Source organism: Phytophthora parasitica (assembly GCF_000247585.1).
Source record: "Phytophthora parasitica INRA-310 unplaced genomic scaffold supercont2.71, whole genome shotgun sequence".
Classification (NCBI taxonomy): Eukaryota; Oomycota; class Peronosporomycetes; order Peronosporales; family Peronosporaceae; genus Phytophthora; species Phytophthora nicotianae.
Window position 1 is genome coordinate 236,681 of NW_008649057.1, and position 10,000 is coordinate 246,680.

Here is a 10,000-nt window from a genome sequence, read left to right on the forward strand (position 1 = left end):
CATGTGCGTGATCAGTGCTATGCGCAGTGTTCCGTCGCCATTGGCGATTGCTAGATACGAGCACTTTTTGACACCAACAGATTTTTTGTGTGCTCACCACCAATCCACATATAGATTAAAAGGTTTCGTATTTAGTGTTTATTTACCGATACAAGATTGGTATTTGAGATGAGATGCTATTATTGGTTAAAGTTTTGTTTTTTTTTGCTTTTTTTGGTTAACTGATGGACGGCCCTCAACTGTTTCTTTTTTCCCTTACTGAAATTTCGAATGCGTTTGATTATTTGGAAGTAGCCAACCCACAACGAAGTTGCACAAACAATATATTTTTAAAGGAGATTGCTTTTTCATCGTGTACTGTTTAATGCATTCATAGCTTGCATGTCGGCAGCTTTTTAATTAAACAAAACAACGAGGTCAGGTCCACATTTGTTCGAAGATCTGATTATGTAGTCTTAAAAGTACTTATACATGATGCAGAAGAAAAAAAACGTCCATATATGCTATTATCTTCAATGAATCCCTACCGGTGCGTGCAGCTGTGATAGCTGGTCATGATCGGGGTACCGTATCTCGGAAGGTGTGAACATTCGGCCCGAATGTTTCGGGTATGGGTTTGCGTTGTAAGCGAGCCTTTTACTTTGGAAGTAATTTGCTTTTACGGGTACGCGGTCTCAAAAGTTCATGGGGGTAGGAAGAATTTACTGCAAGTGGCACCTCTGAATCAGAGTCTAATAACAGCTTCTCCTCACAACACATGTATTAATGATGCTGGTATTCTGCGTATTGAATAAAACATCTGTATTACCGTTCCCCATCTTATGATTGCTCAAAAGCTCTTCCTGGCAGGAGGCTCATGCTCGTGGAAGGGGATCGAAAAAGAGATTTGCTGTTCACCAATCGATCCACTGGAAGCTCCCTCTCATTTTATCATTCTCCCTAAAGACGTTGGGATACTCAGCATAACTGTAATCATGCGTCATTGCTTAGTTTTAGTGGCGGCTGTCGCCCTTGTGGTTAGTATTGACGCGGCCTCAACAGCGGCGACATCTAAGATGGCTACACCCGATATCCTAGCATTTGCTGACCCGTACACTGAAGCCCTGCACGATGTACCTGGGGTGAGGCTCCTGAGAGCGCACAAACTCACTGATAACGAAGAGAGAACGACGGGTGCTGCCGCTATTGAGAGCATGGTCAAGTCGACAATCACCACCGAACAACTCGAGGCTTGGCTTAAGAGGGGGGACACTGTAGACGACGTCTTCAAAGCACTGCACCTTCAGAAGGCAGGAGACGCTCTTCTTGACAACCCCCAGCTGTGTGTTTTGATTAACTACATGAACCGCTTTAACACAGCGAATCCAACGAAGAAGACGAATGTGGTCGCGGCGTTGACAGCTCACTACGGAGATCAATGTTTGACCAAGATAATCGAAGCAGCAACGAAGAGCCCGACTAGTTCGAAGATGGCTAAACACCTCCAGACCGAGCAGGTCCAGCGTTGGCTGACTGACAAGAAAACTCCAGAGGACGTCTTTGGGCTCTTAAAGCTGAACAAGCTCTGGCCATTGTCCTGGATATCGTCTGACCTTTTCAACAAGCCTGGACTTACCACTTGGATCCGATATCTGGATGATTTCAACGAGGCGAATCCCGAACAGAAGACGACTCTTCTCTCCATTTTATCGGCTCGGTACAGCGACAAAACGCTAGTGAATATGCTGATCGAGGCGAACAACGTTCGTAGTACGAGCACCATTGCGAAACGTATTCAGGCTGAGCAGACACGCCTTTGGCTGGACAACAAAGTAGCTCCGGCCGACATCTTCAAAACGCTAAATCTTAACAAGGCAGGAGACAACATTTTCGAGAACCCATTATTCTCTGCGTGGATCAATTATGCGGACGACTTTCACTTGATGCATAGTGATACACAACTCGCAACCATGCCCACACTGCTGACGCACTACAATGATAGGAAGTTGTCAAGTATGATCATGGCGGCGGTGGAGATCCCAAGTACGAAAACACTCGCTGAGCGAGTGCAATCAGAGCTGCAACGGACCTGGCTCTTCCGTAGAGATACCCCGGACGACGTTTTTCACCTGCTCAAACTCAGAACTAACAAGCTGCTTGAGAATCCACTTTTCCCCGTCTGGACCAAGTACGTGGCTTATTACAACAGTATGAACTTCAAGACGAAGTATGATCTCATCGCGACGTTGACTTACTACTATGGTGGAGATAGAGAACTCACAAAGATGCTCATGGCTGCGGTGAAGGAACCAAATACCAACAAATTGGCTACGGAGTTGCAGGACTTGCAGATTGCCCGATGGATATCGAAAAAGTTCAGCCCAGCCCAGGTTTCCACATTTCTGGGGGCGGATAATGCGAGTAGGATTCTTTACAAGCGATACGTTGCGACCTACAATGGCCAATACTAGGCCAACACTTGAAATGGTTAAAAGGCGTAAATGAGCAAAAAATCAATTTACCGCAGCGCTCTCGGTTTCTCGATGCATCTGCTTCGGCCAACAGCTTGTGGATTCGATTGGTATTACAGGTACGCTCGACACCCAACCTTGCTAAATAATAATTTGTAAATCTTCACTTAATCGCTATACAGTACAACCACCTCACAACGTCTGATTTATGTGGTGTATTGCGCTTCAATGCAGAGAAGCTTTTATTCGCCCAGTTTAACCATCGTTGAGCACCACTCACCGTGCACAAATGGCTCGATCAAACCGCCCAATTCAAATATCAACAACGCCTTCGGCAACCGCAAGAGAGCCTTCCGACGTGATAATCTGACGCAGCAACTTCAGTCGCAATATTCTCAACGTTAGAGGGGGAACATCACGTAGGAAAACCAATAAGTGTAGAGAAAAAGTAATTTGAAAGATATTTGAAAGACACAATCATTATGATAAGGCACTGGAGACATAAAGTCCAGTATACAAGCTATACCCATGGGTCTACACTAAGTTTTAATTCCAACTTTTCTTTCAAAATTTATAATTTGAGATTGTGTTCTTAATATTGCTTTTATTAATCAATTAGTAAGACATAAATTGTTTTATTAGATTATAAAATAATTGGGCTGTAGTGCAAGGAAAAGGAATATTTTTGAAATCTGCATTTAACCACTAAATTAATTGTCTTATTTTAAATTGGCCCATGCGAGTTTTTCTTTAAAGAAAACAACCTTAAATCACAGCACGAATTTAGCTTTTCGAAAATAGAGTAAAGCTAAGAAATTACTCTATCTTCGGTCACCCACTAAAAATATTTGAATCAATAGACCCCAGTCAATAATTGGATAATAACGTGAACATAAATGCATGAGGTTATTAATTATTTTTTGTAGATGTCTACATGCTCTCGACGCTCTACCACGAAAGATCCTTAGAAGCGCCTGCTACTGCCGACGCCGGGGCTTCCTCCTTGCTAGAGCAACCACCGCCGCTGCCACAGCTTCCCTTGTCGGCCGCCGGGTCCTGCACTGCCACACGGAAGAGACGGTTGCCGAACTTCTTGTACAGCGGCATAATGCCACCGCCAGCAAGCAGACGCTCCTCGAAGAGCGACATGTTGAAGCGGAAAGTCTCTCCACCCACCTCAATTGTGCGTCCAGTCATGTTGACCGTGATGTCCGCATTCTCCTTGGCCAATTCATAGAAGCGGTCGTCGTCCAACTGAATGCCCAGCAGACTGAAGTTCTGGTAGTTGCGCGAGAAAATGTAGCCGAACGAGCGAGCGATCAGAGCCTGGACGCCGGCGCCCTTCATAGCCGTCACAGCCTGTTCACGCGACGAACCGCAGCCGAAGCCGTGGCCAGCAACCACCACGTTCTGGCCCTGCTTGACCTTGTCGCGGAAGTCCGGGTTCGTGTGCAGGAACGCGACCTTGCCCAGAGCCTCCATGTCGTTCTCGCACAAGAACTCACCGGGCAGAATAGCGTCCGTGTCAATGTTGTCGCCGAACACCTGCACGCGGCCCTTAATGGAGCCCGAGAACGTCTCGAGCGACGCAGCAGCCTCCGCGTCAGCGTTGCCGGTGTCCTCAGCCGAAGCAACAGGGAGCTCCGGAGCAGGCTCAGAGACCGTGATGGGAACAGAAGGCTGCTTGGGCACTGCCGAGTTGAACTTCTCCACGTCAATGAGCTTCAGGAACGGACGCGGGTCAGTCACCTCCATCGTGAAGCTCGAGGCAGCTACAGTGATGGCAGACGCGAGGTTAGCAATGGAGCCCTTGCCCATACGGTTACGGTAGTTGCGGTTCTGCGAGCTGAGCCACACCTCGTTCTCTCCAGCGACGTCAGCAGCGATACCCAGACAGAAACTGCAGCCAGGAGCGCCCACAATGAAGCCAGCCTTCTCGTACACGTCGATAAGACCGTGTTTCTTGAGGTTGTCGACGATAATCTGACTACCAGGAGTCACACGACGCTGGCCGTGCGCCACGGGCTTCATGCCCTGCTTCAGACAGGCCTCAAGCACCAGAGCACCCAGCACCAGATCTTCTTCAGCAGTAGTACAGGCTCCGATGAAACAGCCGTCCAGCTTCATGCCCACGACTTCAGACACGGGCTTGACGTTGTCAGGCGACGGGAACAGGGCCACCTGAGGCTCCAGGTTGTTCAGGTCGATCTGGAACTTCTCAGCGTACTGCGCGTCCTCGTCAGCACGGAAGTAGATAGCGTCCTGGTTGTGGTCCGGACGCTTGGAGATGTACGCAGCCGTGCGCTCGTCAGCGGGGAAGACACCAGCGATACCGCCGAATTCAGCCGTCATGTTACTGATAGCGAAGCGAGCGTCGCACGAGAGCGCCGAGATGTTGCCACCCCACTCCACACAGCGACCAATAGCGACCGTGTTGCACTTCAGCTGGCCCAGAGTGTACAGCATGACATCCTTACCACCCATGCCCATTGGCGGCGTGCCCACAAATTCAACCAGCACCGTCTCGGGCACCTTAATCCACGTCTCACCCGTCACAAGCGGCATAACGACGTCAGCAGCGCCCAAACCAATAGCGAAGGCACCCAGACCACCAGTACTGCACGAGTGCGAGTCGGCACCAACCACGATCTGGCCAGGCTGCGCTCGCTGGCGGTAGAACTCGGTGTGGAGGATGGTGGTGTTGGGCGGCTGGAAGTTGGTGAGCTGCGCCTCCTTAGCGAAGTCCTCAGACGCCTTGATCATCATCTGCTGACGCGGCTGGTGGTTCACACGCGGGTCCACAGTGTGGTCCACAGCCAACCAGAAGCGGTCATTGCGCCAAATGCGCGGACGGCCCATGTCCTGGTACGTCTTGTCCATCGACTTCCACGTGATCTCACAGGCCAGCGTCCACTGCGCTTTGACGCACAGCATCTGGCCGGGCGACACCTCGGGCTTAGTCAGACCCACGGCCCAGTGTGTGAGAATCTTCTCCGGCAACGTAAGCGGCCGGCGCGCAGGTTTCGTCGAGTCAGCGGAAGCGGTCGCCATTATGAGATGATGTGCGCTTCAGGAGGAGAATGCGGAAGTGAGCGTTTGCAGTTGAGGTGGCATTCCGGGGGTGGGGCAGCGGAAAGACGCGCACTGATGAATAGAATGACATGACGGAGAGTGGGTATACGGATAAACAGTTGTGTTTGTATGGTTTACTCTTGCCTTAATGACGGGTGAGAGATTTGGTTATATCAGGATAAACAGAAAACGTTTGCGCAAACGGTATAAGTGTAGACGGGTTTAAGACTGAACCTGTCATAAGTGATTCGCGTTTGCTGCCACGTGGGTTGTGAAACTGTGGTTGTGCGCTGCACTGCGAACCCCACAACACACCGTAATCCTGAGTAATCTTTGTGGAGCACTGGCATTAGTATACTCAAAACCAAAAGCTACAGCGCGTAAATCGACAGCACGGGATGATGCAACAACCTGGACCGTGAAATCATTTTCTCGGGATTCGAGGCTGTACCACCAGCATTTTCGGGTGTTTGCGCAATTCGCAACCTTCGCGCAACCGTGAGCTCGAGCAACATTCTCTGACGCGCCCCAATGACGCGCTGCATTTATCATAGCTTGCAAACCTACTTACTTAAGAACTACACAGTCCACGTTAATAAGACTGTCTTATTAAGACATATTCAGCTCCACGCACCGACGATACAGTATTGTCTGTTTTTACAGGCGACGAGTACCGGTAAACGTCATATGATTACTCGTTTGAGCTGGTACATATAGGATCTAGGAACAACCCAGTTACACAAGGAAAAGAACGCATAATCATTATTTGGCAGTGAGTACCGTACCCGATGAGATCTACACACTATATTAAGATACTATAGTCTTTTGTCTCCAGGTCGAACGGGTACAGGTAGGACTGTATCCTATCGGAAGACTTTGCATTGAAAGCCATGTGAACGTCGTAAACAAGCACTATCTTATTCTTGAAGAGTTGATAGGCATGCTTTGCCTTGTGGTCCGAATACTTGCTCTGGCAAACTCCTCCTACCCTTGTTTAAATCTCTATTTTTTAAAACTTGAGCATTTCGTGTTAAGACGACGTCTTTAAGATACATGAAAGACGAAGAAGATTGTCCCGAATGGACCTCAGCGAAGAAACGCTGGGCAGGTTTGCTTTCGTCTTTTCACTCATGCAAACAGAATTGCTTTCAAAAAAATTTTTTTTTTAAATTGAGCCTGCCCCTCGAGACAAAAGTTTCAAGGTACCAGTCGAAAGCCATTTATGTCAATAATATCATATTTAAAAGTATTTTGTGTCATTGATACTTTTACCCTACTTTTAAAAAAAAAATCGTGCTCCGCCCGAAGAAGCTCTCAAATCTAGCAAAATTAAATACTACTTATGTTTCGGAGGCTTGGGGTTCCTTGCCGACGCATCTCCTGTGCCTGTTTCGTAGCCACAGCATCTGCACTGTCGAAGCTGCTGCAGTAGCCCCTTGGTAGTACAACTTGAAATCAGAGTTGGAAAATAAAATATGTTAGTATATTTTTGTTTCTAAGTTCCATAATATGGTAAAAAAAACTAATTTGACCAATTATTGCAATATATATTTGTCCGGCTGATGTTTTAACTTGGATTGTGTTGGTTATAAAGTGTTGGAAGCATATTAAAAATATTTTCAGTATTGAAAGGTAGATGATGCAATAACAAATTATTTCAAACAATAATACTTACTGTATTGATATTATTTTTCCAACCTCTGCTCGAGACCATGATAGCAACAAATTGGTCTGATTACCGAATCGCACATCAGCTTAACTTCGTCAAAAAGGCTAAGAAAAGTTTCCCTTAGATTGATGATTTTGACCAAATATATCATTTCAGCCGGAATAATTGTTTTGTGCAAACAATTAACATTATTTCTAAATCGGATATGGCAATTGTAGGAGTATTAATTGCTTGGGATTATACTTACCCTTTTGACTATAAATTCCCCATTTTTCAGTTCAGTGCCCATTATCCGCCGATCATCGTCAGTCATCGTTTGCAAGGGGAGCATTGGTGCCCTCGCTCATTCCCTTCAAGGCTTCCTGCGGCTCGTGCGCTATGAACGCGTTGCGTAAAACTACAGCAATCCTCCACCGCAACGTTGGACGGCGCTTCTCCTCCACGTTCGGTGTAGTCTTCGACGTCGATGGTGTGTTACTGCGTGGCAAAACTCCAATCCCAGGCGCTCGAGAGGTGCTGCTAGAGCTGGAAGCGACCAACACTCCGTTCGCCATCATGACGAACGGTGGTGGCTACCCTGAGGACAAGAAAGCTCGCCAGATCGAACAGATCTTGGGCGGTGGCGTGTCTGTCCCCACCGAACGCATGTGCATGAGTCACACGCCGATGCGCGAACTCGCACACAAACACCGTGACGAGCTGGTGCTGGCTGTCGGTAAGGACTGCGCTGAGATCCGCAAAGTTATGGCCAACTACGGCTTCAACCACGTGATCACTGTAGACCAATTACACCGCCATTTCCCCCCAATGTACCCGGACGTCAAGGTGCAAGACCCTCTGAACCACGACGGACGCTTCGACTCCCAGCCATTTGCGGCCATATTTGTGCTCATTGACCCCATATATTGGGGACGAGAGCTGCAGATTACCATGGACGTATTGTGCTCGCCCAATGGACTACTGGGCCAACGCACAGTGGAGGGAGATGGCAAGGGCGAACGCCAACACATCCCTCTTTACTCGGCGTGCTCGGATTTCCAGTATGTAGGAGAGTTCCACCTGCCACGCTACGGCGCAGGAGCGTTCCATGCAGTACTGGAGGATTTATTCACCCGTACGACGGGCCATAAACTGGAGAAAACGCTGTTCGGGAAGCCTCAACGCACGTCGTTCGAGTTTGCTGAGACGCTCATTGATGCACAACATGAAGACGTGGAACGCATTTACATGGTGGGGGACAACCCAAAGACGGATATTCGTGGGGCTAATGAAGCTGGTGGCAGGTGGAAGTCGGTGCTTACCCTCACGGGCATGCACGTTGGACCTGAGAACCACGAGGAACACCCGGCGTATGAAGTTGTAGACGACGTGGCACAGGCGCTGGCCTTCATCAAAGAGGACTTTGCTAAGATGCAGGCGGAGAAGAAGTAAATGAGGCTGAAGAATAGTAGGCTGTTGCCTAGATCTCCTAGAATTGGTGTCAAAGAGGATCTTATCTTTTGTGGTTACTGACATGTGAATTGCACAGTGACATGGTTTGTTTTCTCCAGATTTTTCCTATACATTGATCTTCACCGAAAATTAGACCGTCGAGCTCAGAATAATACGAGGGTATGTTGCTTGTATTGCACGTTCAGATCGATCGTGTCGCTGTTTAACTACAATATATTCAAGCAGAAGCTAAGCGCCAAGCGTGCAACTTTACCGGTGCCACGAGAAGACAGTTTTCATCGCTTTTTGAAACCTTGTTCAATTTTCCAGTGGGGAACGTCCTTAAAAAAAGAAACGATGCTGCATTCTGATGAACAAATTTTGATGAAAGCCCAATTTATCTTCTCCTAGACTAAACGATGGGACCCGGCTGGATTTCTACTTCAGCGATCTTCAAACGAACCTTCGCGGTTTAGAATTATGCAATCATTCCAGGAAGTAAAGTATATGTTTGATCTCATTATCACTCTTCAGGCTTATTTTTGTGTGACTGTAGCACTCAGCCCATTGCATGAGTGGAAGTGTCATAATATTACTCATTTTTCAGCTACATACTGTATTACTCCGACATCAAAACTACATGTAGATTATTAAAAACAGTACCTTATTATTCCGACATCAAAACTACATATAGATTATTAAAAAGTAGTACCTTTCCTATTCGTTTTTGCCAGGTTGCATTAATTCTGCCAGTGCTCTTGCTCTAAACACGAAACGGTCTCGGAAGCTCTCCATTTCGGTTCTCATCTTTGACGTGCTTTAGAGGATCGAAAGGTTTTCTGAGCCCACTGCAACGTCTATTTCTACTATTAAAGTGTCAGATTTGCAGCTTTATACAAATAATAGATGACGGCGTGAGCAAACCAGCGCTCGAATCGAAATTGCTTCGTTCTTCCGTATTCACAATTAAAAAAGAAATAGAATAGCTGGTTGGCGTGCGCGTTTTTACGACTTTCCTAATTGGATGAAGCAAAGCTACTTCGACACCAAAAAGCAGTTCAATGTCTTGAGAAATCGAGCTCAATGAGGTTGCCATACCAAGCTACTGATATCGACAGCACAAGTGCATGTTTTGCCGGATAGCCCAATCTTGAAGCGCGGCCAGAAATTCTTTTGAATGGTATCTCCTCTTTATCGTGTAGTTGTCTAGAAATAGTAATCTACGCGTAAGTGATGTCGATGCAGCTTCGCAGTTGTGCAGATCACGAACTCATCATGAATGCTGTATACATTTGCGCCAATGCTCCTTTACTGCTATGTACTCGGCTAAGTATCTCTGCGAGCAAGCGTACACTCAGGAGTAATGAACGCATTCTCG

General features: G+C 47.3%; 3 protein-coding genes across 3 annotated transcripts; 2 read left to right on the forward strand and 1 right to left on the reverse strand.

Moving 5' to 3' along the window:
• Nucleotides 1-1,055: 1,055 nt before the first annotated feature.
• On the forward strand, nt 1,056-2,450 carry PPTG_17297 (hypothetical protein; the record flags this gene model as incomplete). The annotated part of the gene is made up of 1 exon (XM_008915499.1): nt 1,056-2,450. One exon carries the CDS (start codon nt 1,056-1,058, stop codon nt 2,448-2,450), a length of 1,395 nt encoding a protein of 464 aa, XP_008913747.1.
• Nucleotides 2,451-3,316: 866 nt separating this feature from the next.
• PPTG_17298 (hypothetical protein) lies at nt 3,317-5,547 on the reverse strand. The gene has a single exon (XM_008915500.1). The coding sequence runs from the start codon at nt 5,499-5,501 to the stop codon at nt 3,399-3,401; it is 2,103 nt and encodes a 700-aa protein (XP_008913748.1). The 5' UTR covers nt 5,502-5,547; the 3' UTR covers nt 3,317-3,398.
• A 1,913-nt stretch (nt 5,548-7,460) lies between these two features.
• Nucleotides 7,461-8,779, forward strand: PPTG_17299 (TIGR01456 family HAD hydrolase). Its single transcript, XM_008915501.1, has one exon. The coding sequence runs from the start codon at nt 7,570-7,572 to the stop codon at nt 8,620-8,622; it is 1,053 nt and encodes a 350-aa protein (XP_008913749.1). The 5' UTR covers nt 7,461-7,569; the 3' UTR covers nt 8,623-8,779.
• The last annotated feature ends 1,221 nt before the right edge of the window (nt 8,780-10,000 follow it).

Excerpts from the sequence above, each read along its gene's own strand:
- PPTG_17298 (XM_008915500.1), bottom strand. The coding sequence starts at position 5,501 with ATGGCGACCGCTTCCGCTGACTCGACGAAACCTGCGCGCCGGCCGCTT.
- PPTG_17299 (XM_008915501.1), top strand. The coding sequence starts at position 7,570 with ATGAACGCGTTGCGTAAAACTACAGCAATCCTCCACCGCAACGTTGGA.